This window comes from Monodon monoceros, unplaced genomic scaffold (genome assembly GCF_005190385.1).
Source record: "Monodon monoceros isolate NGI ecotype Baffin Bay Population unplaced genomic scaffold, NGI_Narwhal_1 Super_Scaffold_21, whole genome shotgun sequence".
Classification (NCBI taxonomy): domain Eukaryota; kingdom Metazoa; phylum Chordata; class Mammalia; order Artiodactyla; family Monodontidae; genus Monodon; species Monodon monoceros.
The window spans coordinates 87,418,617-87,438,970 of record NW_021703778.1 but is presented as its reverse complement, the minus strand read 5'-3'; the positions used below and the strand labels follow the sequence as shown (position 1 = coordinate 87,438,970).

Below are 20,354 nucleotides of genomic sequence, written 5' to 3'. Positions count from 1 at the left end.
GTTTTCTTTATCAGGGAATCCATTATGCAACTATTGGATCTCTTTTGCCTATCTTTCATATCTATCATTTAAGCTTTAATCCCTTTAAACTTCTCATTTCCATTTCATTTTGCTTACTGTCCTCAATCCTGTCCTCTATGTCGTTTGCTGTGTTTTTGGCAGGGTCTTTCTCCTTTGTGATACTTCCAATTTTGCTTTCTTTCTTTTTTTTTTTTAATTTATGTTCTTGTTTTATTCTACTTTCCTTCCTGAGGTCTTCCAGCTCACATTTCATTTCTTTCTAATATTTCAGGATTGCTTCCCTGAGCTTTTCATCTCTGCTTTATGCTGTTTTCTTATAAAGGCAAGTGCATTATTAAATTTCCCTTCATCTTTATTTTTAAATTTTTATTTCTGGAAAAGTTACAAGTACAATACAAAGTACTTTATTTCCTAACCCATGGAGTATAAATTGCCAACATGATGCCCCCTCAAAATTAGGATATTAACATTGATATATAGTATTACTATCAGCTAACCCTCAGACCTCATTCAGATTTTACCAATTGTCCCAATAATGTCCTTTATAGCAAAAGGATCCAATTCAGAATCCTGTGTTGCATTTAAGTGTCATATCTTTTTAGTTTCCCTCAGTCTGAAACATTTCCTCAGGCTTTCTTTGACTTCCATGACATTGACATGTTTAAATATTAAAGACCAGTTATTGTAGGATGTTGCTTAGTTTGGTCTTGTCTAATGCTTTCTCATTATTAGATTCATTTTATGCATTTGGGGCATAATATCTCAGTAGTAATGCTACTACTAATGTTTTCTTCTCATTGTGTCCTATCAAGTGGTACAGAATTGCAATTTGCCCCATTCCTTATGGTACCAACTTTGATCACTTGATTAAGGTGATATATGCCAGTCTTCTCCATTATAAAGTTACTCTTTTCCCTGTATAATTAATTAACACTTTGTGGGTAAGTGCTTTGGATTATGTAACTACCCATTCTTTGTCAAACTTTCAAAGTGTTAATTAATTTTTATCATTATGGAGTTGTGGTTTCCTATTTTATTCAATGGGTTATGATCTGTTACTATTATTATTTATTTCTATGCTCAATTTTTCTCTGATTTGACCAGTAGAAGTGTCTTCAGGCTGGCTTCTGTGACCTTTAATATATTTCATCATTCTTGGAATACTTCCTTACTTTCTGCCACAACAAGTTCACAGGTTCATCCTGTATGTTCCTTTCTCAGCATACTTTTCCTTTCTCAGCCCTAGATTAAGTCATTTCTTCAAGGAGACCTAGTTTCTGTTAGTGGAGAATGGTATTTAGAAGCCAAGATTTGGTGTTACATGTGCTTTTTGCTGTTGAGTATCACTGTTCCCAAGCTCTTTCAGTAGACAGAACTATGGAGTGTGTGTGTACACATACAGATATTTATTTATTTGTCTGTCTGTATTGAAAATCATAAGTTCACACTGATCTCTTCAATTTTATCCAACACCACACAGGGTTCATTCTGTTTTTCTCTCTTTCTGTATTTGTTTTTTTTTGTTGTTTTTTTGGCCACGCCACGCGGCTTGCGGGATCTTAGCTTCCCAACCATGGACTGAACCTGTGCCCTCAGCAGTGAAAGCCCAGAGTCCTAACCACTGGACCTCCAGGGAATTCCCTCTCTTTCCATACTTGTAACTTCCTTCTCTAACAGTGAAACCTTGCTTCCATCATCCTTGATATATTTACTTATTTGCCCCCTCACCAAAGCACATGCTGTCCTCAACTTACCCAGGTTCCCACACCCCACACTGGCTCCTCCTCATGGTCATCCTCTTCATCATACTCAGTCTCCCTCACCTCACCCTGAGCTGTGCTCCCCCCAGATGGACTCCTCCTCACCTGTCTAGGGCTTTGACACTCCATGTTACTACCACTCCCCTGTGAGGATGCCCTTCTCATCCCACTCAAGCTGCCACCCCCTCATTTACCCCCTCCTTACCTCCAGTGTGTAGTATGTCCACATTAGATGCCCTCAGTTTTATGACAAACTCTTCTATCACAAGTTTCATTTGCCCCCCAACAATATTTTTCTGGTGAATGTTCTTTTCATTTTTTCCCTTTCCTTTTTTCCTGTATGATGTTTGTATAGTTCCTATTATAATCCTTTATGGATAACTAATTTCTGAATGAAGTAAATGATTCCTGACCAGCTATTTGTAGACATGACATGAAGGAAGAGGACAAGGCTAAGTTCTAGGCTAACAGGAATTTCCCCTATGACCCAGATTGTCTATAAGAGCTCTTTTAGCTCCTACTTCTCCCAGCCACAAAGATAGGCAGCTGTTGAGATGTTTATAACAGAACCTACCAGTTCTTTCCCATTGCCTCCTTGTCAACAGGATTCCTTATTCAACCCATCTTCTCTGATTCTCAGAACCAAACCAGTTCCGGAGCTTCCACCACTAAGCTATGCTCCCTGTTCTTGCTGCAAAATGGACTTTGTACCTTAAAGTGAACTCCTCACCTTAGAGAAGTATAATTTTCCAGCTTTTTCCCTGAGGTCTTCAGCCACAGACATTCTCACATTTCTTCTTGCACTTCTGCATTTTTAACAATGTGAAACACTGGAAGACCTATATATACCCCTGGGTTGGGTCCCCTTGCTCAGTGTGGCCCTCCCCCACTGCTGACATTTAATGATGGTCTCCTCCCCCTTGAGGATTCCATGTGTGTGGTTCCTTCAGCAGGGAATATACACTCTCTCCTTTGTCTCACTGCTGTGACTACCTAATTCTTTCAAGTACAGCTTATACATCACTGTCTTGGAGCAAACTTTCCTTGCTTTCAAGCTAGACAGAGTTTCCCTGTTACACACTTTTGTGGTATCCTTACCTTTTTCTTCATAGCTTTTACCATTATTATGGATGAGTCATTACTTTTGTGATTATCTATTTAATAGCTTCCCCTCCCTGAAGTGGGGATTGTGTTTGTCTTGTTCATTGTCTCCCGAACACCTTGTACCTGGCATGTCGTAGATATTTATTACATATTTGCTGAATGAATGGATGAATGATCCCAACCTGTTATGGCTCCTATTCCCATCTTTGCACCAAAACCATTTTCCATGATCACCAATAACTTCCTTGTTGCTAAATCCATGAGATACTTTTTGGTTTCTACCTTGACTTCTCGTAAGTATTCAACAGTTGGCCACTTCCTTCTTAAAACACTGCCTTTTCCTATTAGGGCTTCACTAATTCTCAGGATCCTTTGCTGGTCCCTCTTTCTTTTCCTCATCCCTCAGTGTTGGATGCTCAGAGCTTAGACCTGAGCTGTCTCTTTTTTCATGCTACACCCTCTCACTATGTTATCTCGTTTCTCTTATTGCTTTAAATATAGTCTATATATCAGTGATTCCAAATTTAGTCTAGACTTTTCAAGCCTAGACTTTCCCAGACCCTTATATTAAACATGCCCTTATATCACATGGTCATTTCACCTGGATGTCTCATAGGCATCTCAGACTTGGCCTATCCAAAATTACCTGCCTGATCTTTCTCCCAAACCTTCTCCTCCCTCAGTGCTGTCTGTATCAGATAATTATATCTCATCCCTCCAGTTAATCATGTCAGAAATCTGAGAGTAGACCTTTCCACTACATTCTCCTCAACTTCTATAAGCCAATCCCCTACCAAGTCCCATGGAACCTACCTCAAAAATAAATCTATCCTCTTCACTCCATCTCTACTTCTACCATTTGTCTAAGTCCAAGTTATCATCCTCAGCTGACATGTGGGAGTAACCTTTAACTCCATGTCCGCTTGCTTGCACTCTTCTGTGCCAGCAGCACGGCCACCACTACCACCAAGCGCCTCTCTCCCCTGGATAGTTCTAGATTAAAATTCCTGCCCTCTTAGTTCCTTTTTCTAACCCTTCTTAATCCTTTCTTGAGATCTGCTAATGGCAGGTATATTACTAGTTCCTTGGGGAAGCCCATTAATCTCATCCATTACATATGGATTTTACTAGTTTAACTCTCATTGGTAACCTTATTTCCAAGGTCTGCAGGAAAGCTCATGGTTTCTTTTTGGGTTTTTTGTTGTTGTTTCTTTCTTTCTTTTGTTATAAATAGCCAGGTTTGAGTAATTGAATAGTTGATGACCAAATGGAGAAATCCGGAAATCAGAGTTTTATAACTGTTCTGATCTTTGGAACACTAAGGCGCCTCAGCACACTGATTTTTCTTGTTGGTATACTGTGTAAAATTCCAGATCTGAAGTAACCCTGTATCAGTGATAGGATGTTCCGTGGGCTAATGTGTCCCTTTTTCTGGACATGTGCCCCCAGAAGATATGCATCCTGTGATTTAATTTTTAAATTCCAAATACGTTTTCACAGCAGAATTTTACTGACAAGTTGTTGAAGTTATATTCAGTGGAGAGAGTGCCTAAAAGTGCCGTACTGTTTGGGAAAGTTAGGCAGAAGCCCAGAGAAGCTGTGCTAAGCAGGCCACCAGCAAAGGCAAAGCCAGCATTTTATCCCTTATTCAGTAAAATGCCTAAAAAACCTGTTGCTCACCATTGTGGATGCTGGTCTCTGTTAGGAAATTATGTAGAAATATCACAACAAGTTTAAATACTATAATAACAACTTGCTTTTTTGTTTTAAAAATGTCAGTTTCTTAAGAATCCTTATCAACTCACCATGTTAATTTTTCTATAAAGGGCCCTAGTCGTAGAATATATTTTTAAAGGTATCTCCTGCCCTTCCAAATCTCTTGGTCCTCAGCCAACAACCTTCAAGAGAGTTTCAAAGTCCTATTGCTCAGGAGAAAACAAATACCACTCCAAGTATGGCAGTTGTGTCATTATTTTAGTGACTCTTGCTTTGGTTCTGGTGTTCCGTTTTCTTAATTTAAAACTCAAGAAGTGTCTATTTCAAGTAGCCCTCAGCTCTTAAGCCATTCCTGGGGCTTTCTCCATCTTCAGCTTTCATTGGAAACACATTCTGGGAGACTGTGATGAAACTCCTCAAGACAAGGAGGGGAGGCTGAATTTTAAATTCAGGTGCATGAGCGAAGGCAGGCAACTCCTGGTCAGTCATCTCTCCGAGGCCTGCTCAGGAGCTGAGTGCAGGGACAACCTGGGGAACAAGCCAAGCACAGCCAAACCTTGTGGGAGGTGCCTCAAAGCAAAAACAGGACTGACTCTGCAAGTCCCCTGCAAAATCCATCCCACTGCCTGTTATACCTTGTAATACGCCCCCCGCTCCTTCCCTTTTTGTTGTTATTGGCATTCCAGAGCTTGATCCATGTTCATCATCCAAAAAACAATTTTGTTTTTGAGATCCTACACTGTACAGAACACTTTACCAGGTTCTGTTTAAGAAATGAGGCCTGGGACTTCCCTGGTGGTGCAGTGGCTAAGACTCTGTGTTTCCAGTGCAGGGGTCCCGGTTTCGATACCTGGTCAGGAAACTAGATCCCATATGCTGCAACTAAGAGTTCACATACCGTAACTAAAGATCCCGCATGCTGAAACTAAGACCCGGGGCAGCCAAATAAATAAATAAATAAATAAAATATTTAAAAAAAAGAAAAGAAAGAAAGAAATGAGGCCTTAGCCGCAGTGGTCTTCCAGTACATCTTCGGAAGGGATGATTACTGGTGAAAGTACAGGCTGTGTCCCATATGTGAGGCCTGCAGTAAGTGCCACACTGAGACATCTTCAAGGAATGAGGTGCTGGGGAAAGTGTCCAGGAGGAGGTCAGAGGATTTGGTAGAGTGTCTGGAGGAGGAGGAAAGGCTGTAGGGAATGAAATCCCTACACTGTCTTCAAAGTCTGAAAAGGAGGGTGGGGCCTTTGCAGACTTAGACCTTTCCAGAGGGCAGCTCACTCCCCTTAGAGTAAAACTTCACTATTTGTTGAAGGGGAGAGAGGCTTCAAGAAAAAATTTGGGCAGAAATCCTGCTTCTAATATAAGAAGCAGAGCTGGTTAAGAGAAAGTGGCTCGCAGATTTCATTTCACAGCTCCTTTACACTGATGTGTCAGGCCCGTGGGATGACGCATCAACTCGTTCATTTACTTCTGGTGCCAGGCACTTTGTGGATGCTGGGGACATGGGGCCAACATGGACACTGAATCAATGCAGGGCCTGTTCCCCACTTGTAGACTGTGCCCCACCTGCAGCCTCAGCATTATCAATGCTAATAATACTGACCCTCAGGCCTCAGCTGCGACTAGACTTTACTGCATCAAAATCTCAGTGCTGGTCCTGAGAAACTGCCCCACATTGCCCATCCCCCTTATTCTGCAGCTAAAGTTTCAGAACTCTGGTCTGGGGGGGATTGCCTCTGCAGACTACTTTCAGGGCAGATTGGTCCCCTTGGATGTGAGACAGACAAACAGTGCAGGTGGATCTGGGTTGGCCTTTGCCACCCCTCCCTACCCCTCCCCACCCACTCCCTACTCCCTCCCTACACTCTCTACCCCTCCTTACCCCCTCCTCCCCAGCCCCCGGCCCCCCTCTCCCAATCCCCTACCCCCAATCCTCCACCCCACGCCCTTCCCTGGCTTGCCATGGGGAGGGAGCAGGGCAGTCCCGCCCCGCCCCGCCCCTCCACGCCCTGCCCCACCCCTCCACGCTAGCCCCGCCCCGGCTGTCAGGGACTAGGAAACCCCGCCCCGGGCCGGGCACGCGCTCCCAGGCAAAGCCCAGCCTACCGCCCCTTATCCCCAGCTCTGCACGGGGCCGCCAACCGAACCACCTCAAGAGCTGCGGATTGCAGCCTCGGCGGACCCAAGAGGTAGAGAGCGACATGGCGGCGGTCAAGCCCGAGAACCTCTCCCTGGTGGTACACGGACCCGGAGACCTGCGCTTGGTAAAACTGGAATGGGAGTGGGAAGTCTTGCCCGTTCCTGCCCTATTCACTTCCAAGCGCAGCCGCGGTCTGAGCTGGCCAATTCCAGCGCGGTGCGGGCCCCACGCTGCGCGCCCAGGCCGCCCAGATAGGAGCTGGTTACCATGTTGGGGGGAGGGGCACGGTAGGCGGTTAGTTTTAAGGTGCTAAGAGCAGGGTTCTTGTCGCGTGCCTTCTGGAACCGAGCCCAGTGGCCGGCACGTGGCCAGAACCCAGGAAGGTTGCAAAATGATTGAAGCCTTCTCCCTCCTTTGCCAGCTGCAGATTCATAGTCCAGCCTCTTGTCATTGCACTTTGCAGAAGAGATACCAGAGAGGCTGCCTGGTTTAGAGGACGCGTGCTGAACTTCTTCTCTGAGTAGACAGTGCAGGGCAGAAAGGGGGGCCATAGGGACATTTAAAAGCTGTGGAACTCGTATTTAATCTTTCATGCTTGGGGCTGGTAAAACCTCCTTTGCAGGATTATTATGATCAGCGGAGCACCTAGCACTTAATAGATACTCAGAAAGTGCGAGCTCCTTCCACTTTCCTGCCAGCACAGGCCTCCATCTCCAAGACTCCTGGTGTTCGCCATGCCTGTTCCAGATTTCTGGATCTTGATAGTCTTCATGTTCTAAAGCTCCTTTCCTCCTTACCTCCCGTAGTCCACATCTGATTCATGTTCCAGCCATTTTCCTTCCTGATGCTGCTCCCCTGTTCCTTTAAGAGCATTATGTGTGTGTCTTCTCCACTCCAGATCCTGCCTCTGCGCAGTGGCTCATGGGGCCAAACTTCTGGGAGCTGCAGAGTCAGCCCTGTGGTTGTGCCAGGGCTCCCTTGACAGAGCCCTTCGCAGGCGGGCCTGGGGTATGTGGGACCCGTGCCGGCCATCTCTGCTGTTCCCTAGCACTTCCTTCCCCCTCACAGAGAACATGCGCCAGGGTCTAGATTGGAGAGGCTCAGAAAAGTATCCAGATTAGCAGTTCTTGACTGTTTGAGAATCTGTGGTCTCTCTCCCCACAGAATGCAAACAGATGGAGTTTGGCAGCAGTTTCAGAGAGTTCATGGACTTCCTTTAAGCCTCTCCTTCATAGACCCTCTAGAGGTCTGTGAACCCCAGACTAAGAACTCCTGCCCAGAGCCAACTCATCATTTCCTCAGCTGAGGAAGGTGCCATCTCCAAGGTGACGGGCTTCATTAGTTAACAGAGCCCAAAAAAGAACCCAGAAGTTCAGACTCCCATTCCAGTGTTCTTTCTACTCCCCTTGGAACTTCCACCCAAGGTCCTGAATTAAAGTGACACTATTAGTTTTTATTGCTGCAAATGCCAGATGGTATTATGAAGAAAGGAAAGTGGTACAGCTCTACACAGCTTACAGAGTGATTTCAAGCTCAGTCCTGCATTCTACAAACATTTACTAGATGAGAGGGTGCCTGCCATGTGCCAAGCACTGGGCTGGGGGTCCAGAGAGGAGGAGGAGGACACAGCCCCTACCCCCAAGCTGCTCTAGGGAGTCAGACAGATGCTGTAAACAATAAAACTGTGTGAGGGCTTTGATGGAGCATAGAGAGTAAAGGCCTCACAGGGTGCCCTTGGCCCAGGGTAGAGGCTCTGGAAGAGATGGATGCTACTTAGCTGTTTCTTGGACGGAAACTGGGGGTCATTCATGTAAGTGGAAGAGCAAGTGCAAACTAAGTGAAGTACAAAATCGCAAGTCTTGTTTACCGGTCCTGTAAATAGTGTGATGCACTGAATGCACCGGTGGTGAAGCTGGAGAGGTAGATAGGCCCTGCCTCTCCATCTGCTCAGGGCCTGCCTGAAAGTCATGTACCTAATAATGAGCAGAACTGTAATTACAACCCCAGTATCTGCTTTACCTTAATTCCTAAGCTCAGGCTCTCCCACTGCTCAGCCACTGTTTATGTGGCTCAGTAGAACAAAGCCTTGAATAAAGAAGAGGGAGGGTGGGGAGGCTCACCTACAGTTGGTCTTATCAGTTGTGCCTTAGAATCCCTTCCTGACTGAATTAGGGGCTGGGTTGGGGTGAGTGTATCCTAAAGAGATGAGAATGTGATAGGCTGGAGAATGTAGCTTATGGTTGTGGGATGTGTACGCTAACTGGGTGAAAGGGTTCATTCAGGGTGGATTCAGGAGGACCCCAGCTCTGTTGGAGGTGATGGGGTTCATTTACTAGACAAAGGAGAGTAGATTAAAATGATGAGATCAGGCTTGAATTTAAGATGTCTCTGGGACAGGACATTTTGGGGTCTCTGAGAAATTACCTTAGTTCTAGGGATCTGGAGACACTTGCAACCCAACACAGACTCTTCTGGCCCTCACCACTCCTTCCTGAGCATGGTTGTCCCCCAGCGCCTCCATAGGGAACCCCCTGGTAGGGTATCTCTGCCCTTGCACCCCCTTCCTTAAAGCAAATAGGCTAAGTGGTTTGGGGTTGAAATGGGGTTAGACCTGGGCCACTTGAAACTTGTCCCCTACCTACCAGGAAGGAAACCTGACACCCAGCCTTCCTCCTACCTGCCTGTGGAGAAGGCAGAATTCCCTTTTCTTTCTCCAAGCTGTGGCTGCAGGGAAGGAAAAATTAAACTCCTTCACTACTAGGTAGCTAGTGATCACCACAGTCCCAGCAAGGGCGGAGGCAGTGCCCCGTGGCCTGGGGACTTGGGCCTGCACAGTGGTTTGGGCTTTGGGGCATTTATAAGTTGGGTGGTAAATCAGAGAGGGTGGGAGTGTATATACACATGTATATACTGAGAGACTGTCGGTTTCTTTATATCATTCCGTATCATGAGGACTTAGGACTCCTATATCCCCTCTTCCCCACACACACACCATTTTAAATAGAGAACGTGTGGACTTTTAAGGAGCAATGGAAGAGGTGACCAAGCTGATGCATAGAGACGAACAGCCTATCAGCAAACAGTGTCAGCTGGCTGAGATCTCTTCAAATGGAAACAGTAACGAGGTCACAAGCCAGGTTGGGGCCAGAGTGGAGTTTAGCCCCAGCTCTACTGCTTCTGGTTGTATGACTTGCCAAATTACTTTCTGCTTCAGTTTTATGTCTGTATAATGGGGATGATAGTAGTACCCACCTCTGGGTTGTGTGAGGATTAGATAGTATCGGGGAGTAAGAAATTTTCCTCTACCCTTCTAGGTTCTTCTGGCAGGTCTAAGAATTAAATTGACATGAGACAGGGGAAAAACAAAATTTTATTAACATGTATACATGGGAGAGGCCCAGGAAAACTGAGAAAGTTGCCAAAATGGCCAAAGCCCTCACCCTAAATACCATCCTCAGCTAAAGAGAAAAGAGGATGTTGAGGGCGGGGAGAGTCACTTATGGGAGGTTGCCAGGAAAAGCACAGAAAACAAGGGTAAGGTTGTTATACAGTTTTAAGTCATTGCCTTCTCCACTGATGAGTTTCTAGAGATTAGGTCATACTCCTCTTTTTGGTACTTTGAGGGAGACACCCTTATAAGTGGAGATTTCCCTTACAAATGTGTCACTTGGGTTTTCCGAGCTTTTCCCAAATCTGCTGTTTCTTAAAAAAAATAGCCAGCTTAAAATAATTAATATGCCCTAGAGACATATTTTGGGATGGCAAATTCTGCTCCCCTACAGAATTCTCTCTCTGAATTACTAGTTCATAGAGTTGGGATATCAAATAGTCAAATTAGTTTTTCTTTGAAGAAGCTGTTTGATGGGATAGTTTGTGCTTCACAAAGTAAAAGAGATGAAGGACCAATTTTATTTTTATTTCCAGTTGGCCATGGACCAATATGTTTGTACCAACATTTGGATGTTGCAGCAATGTCAGAATGCTGTAAACATTTCTAAATGCTCCTATCAATTTCTGTGCATATTGCATCACCTATGAGGGCCAGTCCATGGAGCATATTGAGTACACGTTATCTCCCTTATTCTTGATGGCCAGCTCTATCCGATTCCAGGCATCTGGACAGGGAGAACAGGAGCAGCGAGGTGGACACCATGCAGGGGATGTAGTCACATTTTTGTTTTATGATTAGCTGCATGAGAAGAGAACAAGTTAAAGGGAAAAGAATCATTTCAGAGTGATGGGTTAATGTTGTTTAATTACAAAGGGCAGAGAAAATAGCGTGTCAGCATCAAGTTTAAACATTAATCAGAGTACCATGAAGATATTTCTTAGAGGTTTTGCTCTGTGAGGAAATGTATTATGCCAGATGTCAAAAGAATTGCTTTGAATCTGTAATGATATTTCAAAAAGTAAGATAATTCTGTATCTGTAATACAGCACATTCAAGGCATGCCCTCCTTGCATATACACATTGCTGTTAAGATTTGGGGTGAGGAGGAGGGGATTGTAGAAAGAGGAATGGTCCTAAATGTTAGGTCTCTCCCTGGTTTTGCTACTAGTAGAGCTGCTTTGCTACTACTAGAGCTGCTTGCTTCTATAGAATCAAATTAAAGGGCCCTGAAAGGCTTCAAGGAAAAGCTGGGTTAAACTGGGAGATTACTGTGAGTGAGGAAATGCAGGCCACTTAACCCTTTAATACCTGAGCTAGACAGAGGCAGTTGAGGCTGAAAACAGAATCTAAAACTCCTTCAGAAAAAGAGAAAACTAGGTAGTAGCAAATAGCCTAAAGAAATGCCTCCTTTCACTTTCATCTTAATTATGTTTCAACAATAAAACAAAACCCAACCAGATAAACAATAGGCAGTTAAATCCAGCAAATACTGCCATCTCTGCCAACTCCTATGGAAGGGTAGTGCCTTTGTCTGCAAAAGGCCAAGAAGTAGAAAGCTAACATTTTCCCCTAAAAGCAGGAGGAACAGTAAACAATACCACAAATAGGATTTTAACATTTTATGTAATAAGTCCTAGCACTACTAAGAGACCTGGTAAAAGTAACCCTGTTCTGTGGGGAAAACTAGAATTATGGATGGATGTGGGGAAAATTTCTTTTAAAATTGCATGATAGAGAAATTACAGAGGAAAAATACGTACTCATGTATACCGTATTGGCGTCCACTTGTTAAGTCTTTTAGTGTGGCTGTTAAAGCTGGCAGTTTTCCCCAAACCAGATTTACAAGAAGAACATTAATTGTTGGAGAAAATATGGTTGGATTTTGTGAAGTGATATTCAGCTCAATAATGTTTTAGAAATGTAAATGTTCAGTTACATAGACCTGAACACAGTGAGCACTTTAATCAGTGATACTAATAGGCTAGAGCATCCAACCAAGCTCAGAGTCTTCATATTTTCCCTTTAAATAAAGAAGCATCTAATAGGTTTATGTATAGTTATGTTCATACATTTTGAATTAGGAGGAATTTTTTTATAGTTTATTTATCACAGCTGAGAAATAATCCTTTAACCATCCCATATGGATTCAATTGTAGGTGCTGGGGAAACTCAGGAGAGGAAGGATGGTGAGGATAGGGAAGGCTTTTTTCAGGAAGTCATTGTTTCTCTCCATGTTCATGATTCATGTTCATGAGTCTCTGTCCCTGACCCATGCCTGATCCCCAGTCCCAGGAGTACAACGACCTATTGGACAACCCCACCTGGATGTTCCCCGACACCACAGTCCCAACACACCCAAACCTAAAATCTCCCTGAGTTCCCACAGGAATTAGAAAGTCATTCTAGATGTCTCCCTTCCCCTCACTTCCCACCTCCAGTGGGATCTCAGTGAAGAAGGAGGGGAATTGGCCAGTGGAGAAATGGCCCCCTTGAGGTGAGGGAGTGAGTGTGCGGTGGTTTCGGAATTGCAGGAGGTTTGCAAGGAGGCAGGTAGCCCGCAAAATGAGGGGTTTAGGATTTTGCAGGGCCACTGGGCACTTTAAATGAATTTGCATTTTAGAAAGATTGTTATCAGCAGGAGGCTGGTTGGAGCCCAGAGAGCCTGGGCTGGAGGCTGGACACTGGCTCAGTGAACTTTGGGAGAGTGTCTGACCCTTCTACTTTGACCCCGAGTTTGCCAGGACAGGACCAATGCGGCTAGAACAAAGCCTTTTAGGATAAAGTGGCCAAATGGGAAACCTTTGGATTTTCCTCCCACCCTCAAAACACCCTTCAAGCCCTGAAGGGAGGGGGAAAGTTGAGGAGGGAGGGAAGCAAAAGTAAGATTGTCTGCTCTGCTCTCCTTGAGGGTGTAGGGCAGCCAGCCAACAGGTTGACAGGAGACCTGGCAGGCAGAGCAGGTGGCAAAGGTGGGCTGCAAGGACCTAGGGCAAAACTGGCCGCTTTCTCCTAGCCCTGCCTGTTGTCCCTTACTCTAAGGCAGGGAGTACGGCTTTTACACTCAACTGATAGAATCAAGCCTGAAAACACTGCTGGAATCCTACTTGACTTTCTTCTGAATTCCAGCCTTTTAAGGAGCAGTCAGGTTCTCTTAATATTGACGTGAAAACAAGAGAAATACAGCTTTTCCCCAAAACAATTTTTAAAAACTACCCTTTTCAAGAGGAAACGGACAGGGTTGTCCAGAGCTGGTTCAACCGTATTGTGAGCTGATTATACAGAAAGGATTTTGATTTTATTTCTTTTGTAATAAGAGCTAATTTATTTACTGTGAGTCTGGCACTGTTTTTGTTTTGTTTTGGCCGTGCTGCGTGGCTTGTGGGATCTTAGTTCCCCGACCAGGTATTGAACCCTGGCCCTTGGCAGTGAGAGCGAGGAATCCTAACCAGTGGACTGGTGGGGAATTCCCAAGGGCACTCTATTTTATGATTATCTTCATTATACAGGGGAGGAAATTGAAGGCACAAAGAGGTTATGTAACTGCCCCGAGGTCACACAGCTCCTGGAGGGGAGCCTGGGTTTCAGCACAGACAGCGATTCCAGAGTCTGAGTTCTTCACCACTGTACCAGCTATGTTGTCTGGAGGAGGGAAAGGGCATCTTCTAATTTCTCCTCATGTTGAGGCCATTGCTGCAATCCAGGCAAGATGTACCGAGGGTGTGAACTCAGATGTGCAGCTGGAAGTTGAGGAAAGGGGGCCAATAGTGTATATTCAGGAAATATATATTTAAGCTAATTTGAGAAAATATATTTAGGAAAGGCAAGATAACATTTAGGATGTGAGAGGCACTTGAGATGATTCTGTGTTCCCACAGAGAGTTCTTCCTGAAGTATTTCCGTGATTTATTTGTGGTGGTGGTGCCAGTGGTGGGGAGACCTGAAGGTCATGGAAAGGAGAATATGTAAGTTAAGTATTTCAGTGAAAAATGCTGTAAAACTTACATAACTCAGTAAAGAACGGTTACTCAACTCCTCTTTATCCCCTTGTCACTATCACTCACAGAAAGATAAGAAATCCTGTTCAGGAAACTATGAATATGCCTGATTACAAAACCTTTGGGAATGAAGAAAGGGGGCAGGGGGTTAAAAGTGAAAGTTCCCGATCTCAGAGGAGCTAAGAAATTTTGACACATGAAAAATAGGATAAATGAAAGAATATCACCACCGTAATCTGAGACAGAAAAGGAGGTTAAGTAAACAGGATTTAGCCAACATCATACCAAGGAACCATAAATGAAAAGCAGGGTTTTTTTAGTAACCATGCTGTAATAACTTTTGAAGACCTTGTGAGCCCTGCAGCCACGCTTAGGATAATATTTACAAACTTAGAGACTGGTCTTAACATGGTCTAGTGCTTAGGTGGCATGTCTCCTGCAGAGAAGGGAGACAGGAGCCAAGCTGAGCTGTAAGGGTGATTAGAATCAACAAGAAAGAGAAAAAAAAGAAAGTTGGTTTTCAGGGAGAGGTATTTAAGTTCTCCATAATGTGTGTTCTGCTACTAAGGAAAAACCAGGTTATCGGCACAGCACCCTCTGGTGTCCAGGAGAGACGCTGCAGCTTTGCCCAGGTGGTAAGGGCAAAGTTGGTCAGCTCCGTTAATTCCAACAGACATTTACAGTAGTAATCTCTAGTGACCCAAGGGCAACTTGGTGTCCCCAACTGTGGCTTTGAGTTTGGCTCTTACCACCTTTCCACCCCAAATGGGGTGTTTGGGCCTGGCCTGGTTGGAGCCAAGGATGTAAAGAGTATGCTGTGGAATTCCCAGTGCCCGGGAAGCTGCCTACTAGTGTCTTTAGGGGACTATGAGGGTGGGGGAGAGTACAGTTCCATGTTTGAAACAAAAGGCCTTACTTACTCTTTAGTTTCAATTTAACCTGCAATTTAAAATTTTACTCTGTGTAACAGAAGCAGAACTTTACACAGCAGTCCCTGATACTGTGTAATGCCAGATGTGGAACCAGCAATTTTGAGAAAGGTTTTGGTGACAGCCAGCTATCCAGAGTTGCCGGTCCTAGATGGATTCCCTCCTTCCCTCCCTCCTTTCCTTCCTTCCTTCTTTCCTCTCTGCCTTCCAAATTTATTAAGAGATGAAAAAGCTGCCTCTTGACCCCACGTGATGCTGCTTTGGATGCAGCTCCATCATTTACTACCTTAGTGTTACTATAGACAAATTGCTAAATCTCCCCATTCCTCAGCCTCATCATACAAAAAATGGGGTAATAATAAAGGCACTACATAGGATTGTCCTAGGGATGAGCTGAGGTGATGCATACACAGCACTTAGCACAGGACCTGACAAAAGGAAGTTGGACAGTGTTAGCTAATCAGCATTAGCATTATCCCTTTGACCTTTGTTTCACTGGAGACAGGGAGTTCAGATAAGCATTGAGCTGTCACAACAGAAAGGGCTGGTAATCTCCAATGAGCAAGAACCTCAGACTTCCTGTGGAAATACTGTTATGGAGGGTGATTATTTAACCAGTGCAAGCCCCCCAGGTTTGGAGCAGGGCACTGTACCTGGTGCCAGAGATGGAAGGCATAGTCTTTGGCAACTAGGTACTTATCTCGCTAGCAAAATAGCCCTAGGATTATTATTATTTTTTTATATTGGCGTATAGCCGATTGACATGTTGTGATAGTTTCAGGTGCACAGCAGAGCGACTCAGCCATACCTATAGATGTATCCATTCTCCCCCAAACTCCCATCCCATCCAGGCTGCCACATAACACTGAGCAGAGTTCCCTGTGCTATACAGTAGGTCCTTGTTGGTTAACCATTTTAGTGTACATGTCGATCTCAAACTCCCTAACTATCCCTTCCCAGCCCTAGGATTATTTATTGCTACCCATAAAAGTATCTGGGGGAGGCCTTCTGAAGGAGGCAAGGTTTGAGCAGTGCTTCCTCCCAGAGCACTGTGCATTATGCCCAGTTCCAAAATACTCATCCCCTGATTGACTTTCCTTACATCACCACTGAAGGAGAAAAGGCAGATTCTACCTTGGGGGTGCAGTGGGATGCAGTGAGGCAGACTTGGGAGTCAGACACACCTGGGATTAGACCTGGTTTATCCACTCTGGCCATATGACCTTGACCAAGTTATTTAACTTCCTAGCCTCAGGTTTCTCATCTACAAATGGTGGCCATGTGCCATGATGTATGTAAAGCCCAGTAGACTGTCTGGCACAATATGTACAGTGAACACTTTTTTACATCCCTTCTCCCTCTTCTTGCTTGGCTGCCTTCAAGGAATTAATAAAATGAACACTTGGATTTGGCTACTCACTGCCCTTCCTCCCTGTCACCAGGAATTTCCTAGCCAGTTGGCAGTGGGAAAAAAGCTTGGTAAATTATCATCATCCTCATGATAAATAGCTGTGAACACCAGATTGCTTTTTAACTCGGTGAGAGTGGGCAAAATGCAGGTCCTATGTGTTCCCAAGGGGCCTCTAAAACACCACATGGGAGGTTTTGGAAGAGAGTAAGTAACAACTATTGGTCCGTGCACTGATGTGAATGAGCGGAGCACACGCACTTTCTCCAACCCGTCTAGAGACAAAAACCCTCCTATGCAACTGCCAGAAACACCTCATCCTTGCCCTGTATGAGTTTGCCAGACCAAACAAATCTGTATCTAAGGATGTATTTTCCACATTCCGTATTAGAGACCCAGAAGCATCCTTTCTCCCAGGGTGTGCAAGTAGTATACTTTTTCTTGGTCCACAGCAAATTGCACCAGTGGGTGGGATGAGGTCAGAAGTTAGAGTCAGCAGTATTCAGGGTAGCCCCTCAGGCATCTACCCAGCAGCAGTATGGTCTGAGTCTGTGTTAATTATAAGAAGAATTATTTGAATGAAACTTTAATTTTAAAAAAATTGAAAATGTTCATAAGGTAAAGTTATTATACATACTAAATGGTTTTTCTATTTTGTTTCCTTTAGGAGAACTATCCTATCCCTGAACCAGGCCCAAATGGTAGGTCCTGGGAATACTTGCCTTATATTTTATTGTTTCTTATTGTTTACCCTGGAGACATGTGCATTGCTCATTTAGCCCTCTTTTCCTACTGTTTATTACTTAAAAGCCTCCATTAAAAACTATGCTTTTGGGCTTCCCTGGTGACGCAGTGGTTGAGAGTCCGTCTGCCGATGCAGGGGACACAGGTTCATGCCCCGGTCCGGGAAGATCCCACATGCCGTGGAGCGGCTGGGCCCGTGAGCCATGGCTGCTGAGCCTGCATGTCTGGAGCCTGTGCTCCGCAACAGGAGAGGCCACAACAGTGAGAGGCCCGTGTACTGCAAAAAACAAAAACAAAAAAAAACTATGCTTTTGTTAGGCTTTCAACGTAGTCCATTGTCCCCAGCATGACTGGATAGATTCAATCTGGCTGCTACATGAAATAAAAGAAACAGTGGTAGAACCAAGAGAGTTACCATATCAAACTGCTGACTTCTCCCAAAGAGTTTTTGACATAAAATTCTTCAATTTATGGACCAAAGGCAGAATTGTTCCTGTTTTGAACTAATGACAGAGTTACTCGGTCCTCTTTAAGCCAGAAGTTGGCTTATATTTGTGTGGCTTATATTTGGGTGGCTGAATCATGTCCTAACCCTAATCCAAACCTTGAAATGGAGTGAGTCTATAGATCTTAATCTTTTAATTACAAAAGGGAACACCCAGGAAGGTCCAGGAAGACCAGGACCTTCTGTCCAGTGGGGATGGGAGGGGCTCCATGCAGCCCTACCCTACTACCCTAATCAACCAGGAGCAGAAATCGGGTGAGCACACTGGGGCAGGGTTCCCTTCACCTTTGCTCCACTCCTTCTGGCCGAACCTGCTGAGCTGAGCTGACATGCACGTTTCCTGTACTTTTGGAGGTCATGCCACCCTCTTAGCTATGGCAGATCACAACTGACAGTTCTCTAATTCCTTCCATCTCTGGAGTCCCACAGCAGGAAGTGAGGCTGGTGGTAAGGGGCAAAGTGTCTATAGATAGCTCATCCCACACCCAGCCACTCGGTTCTCTTTCTGTCCTTGATGAGTTGGGGGTGTGCTTCCCCACCTTGTCCCACCTTACCCCAGAACTGTGGCTTCTGTGTGAACATCAGATTGAAGGCAGCTTTCTTAGAGCCTCTAGAGCTTTGCTACTCAAAGGCCAGTTGGGTTACTGATCTATAGCAATAAGAATACAGACAATAGCTGTTTCTATCAGTGTTTACCAAGTAATGTATATTTAAGGCTCAGTGTTTTTACTGAGATACTACGTTCAGAGAAGTGAAAGAGACACTTCATTGTGTTTTGAAAAGTTGGTGTGGATTCCAGAGGTGGCAAAAAAAAAAGGGGAGGGGTGGCTGTTTTGGATCCAAAGGATCCTTTACTGTTTCTCTCTCTGGAGCAGCATTCTTCTCTCTTTCTTGCCGCCCTTGAATTGGAAGGGGAAATGATGGTAAATTTCAGCTAGAGTTCTAGCAACTCAAATTTAATCTCTTATTATAAATTGGTAACTTCACAAGAGGAAACTCTGAGATAATTTTCCTAACTCGGATGACTTTTCCCTACCTTTGATCTCAGGATCCACCCTGCCACTTCTTACTCTGTTCACCAAAGCCAAGGATGAAGGAAGTTCTACAGAGCCACACCTGTTGGATCTCCCATGGTTTGTGGCAAGGGCAGTGTGTAAGACATCTGAGTGCAGAGCAGAGCTTTGGGTCTCTTTGTCTTTCTAAGGCAGAACTTTTTCTCAGGGAGATATTTTGTAATGTGGTAAACTCAGTCAGACTAGACCAGTAATCCTTTGGGATTTAATTCAGCAAAGGGGCTCAGTAGCATCATTATTGTAAACTTGGAAAACTGACAAAAACAATATCACCAAATCTCACTATATTCAAACCTGTGAAGGAGAAATGCCAGTTGAAATCTTTGGATGGTTTAAATTAAAGGCGCACTTTTGAACAAAATAACAGGCATGAAGAACTCAGCCTGATAGCACACAAAGTATTGGCAAGCCTAGATCGTGCCAACCTCTCTCATGAATGGTTAAGAATCAAGCATAGCATATTAATTGTCTGGAAACAGTTATCTCCTAGAAAACAGTTTTTTTCTCTTAGGTAGTTGACACACTTCTTCCTACTAATAATATCTTTCATTCGGTACTAATCAGAGTTCTCCAGAGAAACAGAACTGAGAGAAAAGTTATTATTTATATTTATTTATATATAGATTTACTTTGATATCGAGAGAGACAGGGTGGGGGAAGCTGCCTAGTCTGAAATTTGTAGAGATAACCAACAGGTTGAAACTTCAGGTAAGTCTTGTGGAGAATTCCATCTCCTTCAGGAAACCTCAGAATTCTTTTAAGCCCTTCAACTGATTGGAGGAGGCTTATTCACAGTGTGGAGGGTAATCTGCTTTACTCAAAATCTACTGGTTTAAATGTTTGTTTTATTGAGGTATAATTGACATATAACGTTATATTAGCTTCAGGTGCACAACATAATGATTTGATATCTGTATATATTGTGAAGTGATCACCACAATGTCTAGTTAACATTTGTCATCACAAATAGTTACAAATTTCTTTACCTGTGATGAGGACTTTTTTTTTTTTTTTTGGCTGCATTGTGCGGCATGTGGGATTTTAGTTCCCCAACCAGGGTTGAACCCGTGCCCCCTGCACTGGGAGTGCAGAGTCTTAACCATTGGACCGCCAGGGAAGTCCCGACGAGAACTTTTAAGATCTATTCTCTTAGCAACTCTCAAATATGCAACACAGTATTATTAACTATAGTCACTATGCTGTATATTACCTCCCTATGACTGATTTATTTTATAACTGGAAGTTTGTTCCCTTTGACCTCCTTCACCCATTTCACCCACCCTCCACTCACTGCCTCTGGCAACCACCGTTTTCTGTATCTATGGAGCTTGGTACGTTTTTGTTTTGTTTTGGTTTTGGTTTTGGTTTTAGATTCCACATGTAAGTGAGATCATAAGATATTTGTCTTTCTCTGACTTATTCACTTAGCATAATGCTCTCAAGGTCCATCCATGTTGTTGCTTTTTTTTTTTAAATTTATTTATTTATTTATTTTTGGCTGCATTGGGTCTTAGTTGCTGTGCACGGGCTTTCTCTAGTTGCAGCAAGCAGGGGCTACTCTTCGT

The 20,354-nt window shown here is 44.1% G+C and overlaps 1 protein-coding gene across 1 annotated transcript in view; it reads left to right on the top strand.

The window, feature by feature from the left end:
- The first annotated feature begins 6,566 nt into the window (after positions 1-6,566).
- SORD (sorbitol dehydrogenase) overlaps positions 6,567-20,354 on the top strand; it is a 35,478-nt gene continuing 21,690 nt past the window's right edge. The window contains 3 exon segments of the mRNA XM_029238988.1: positions 6,567-6,632; positions 6,635-6,868; positions 17,135-17,168. Of these exon segments, the coding sequence (XP_029094821.1) occupies positions 6,567-6,632; positions 6,635-6,868; positions 17,135-17,168 (334 nt within the window).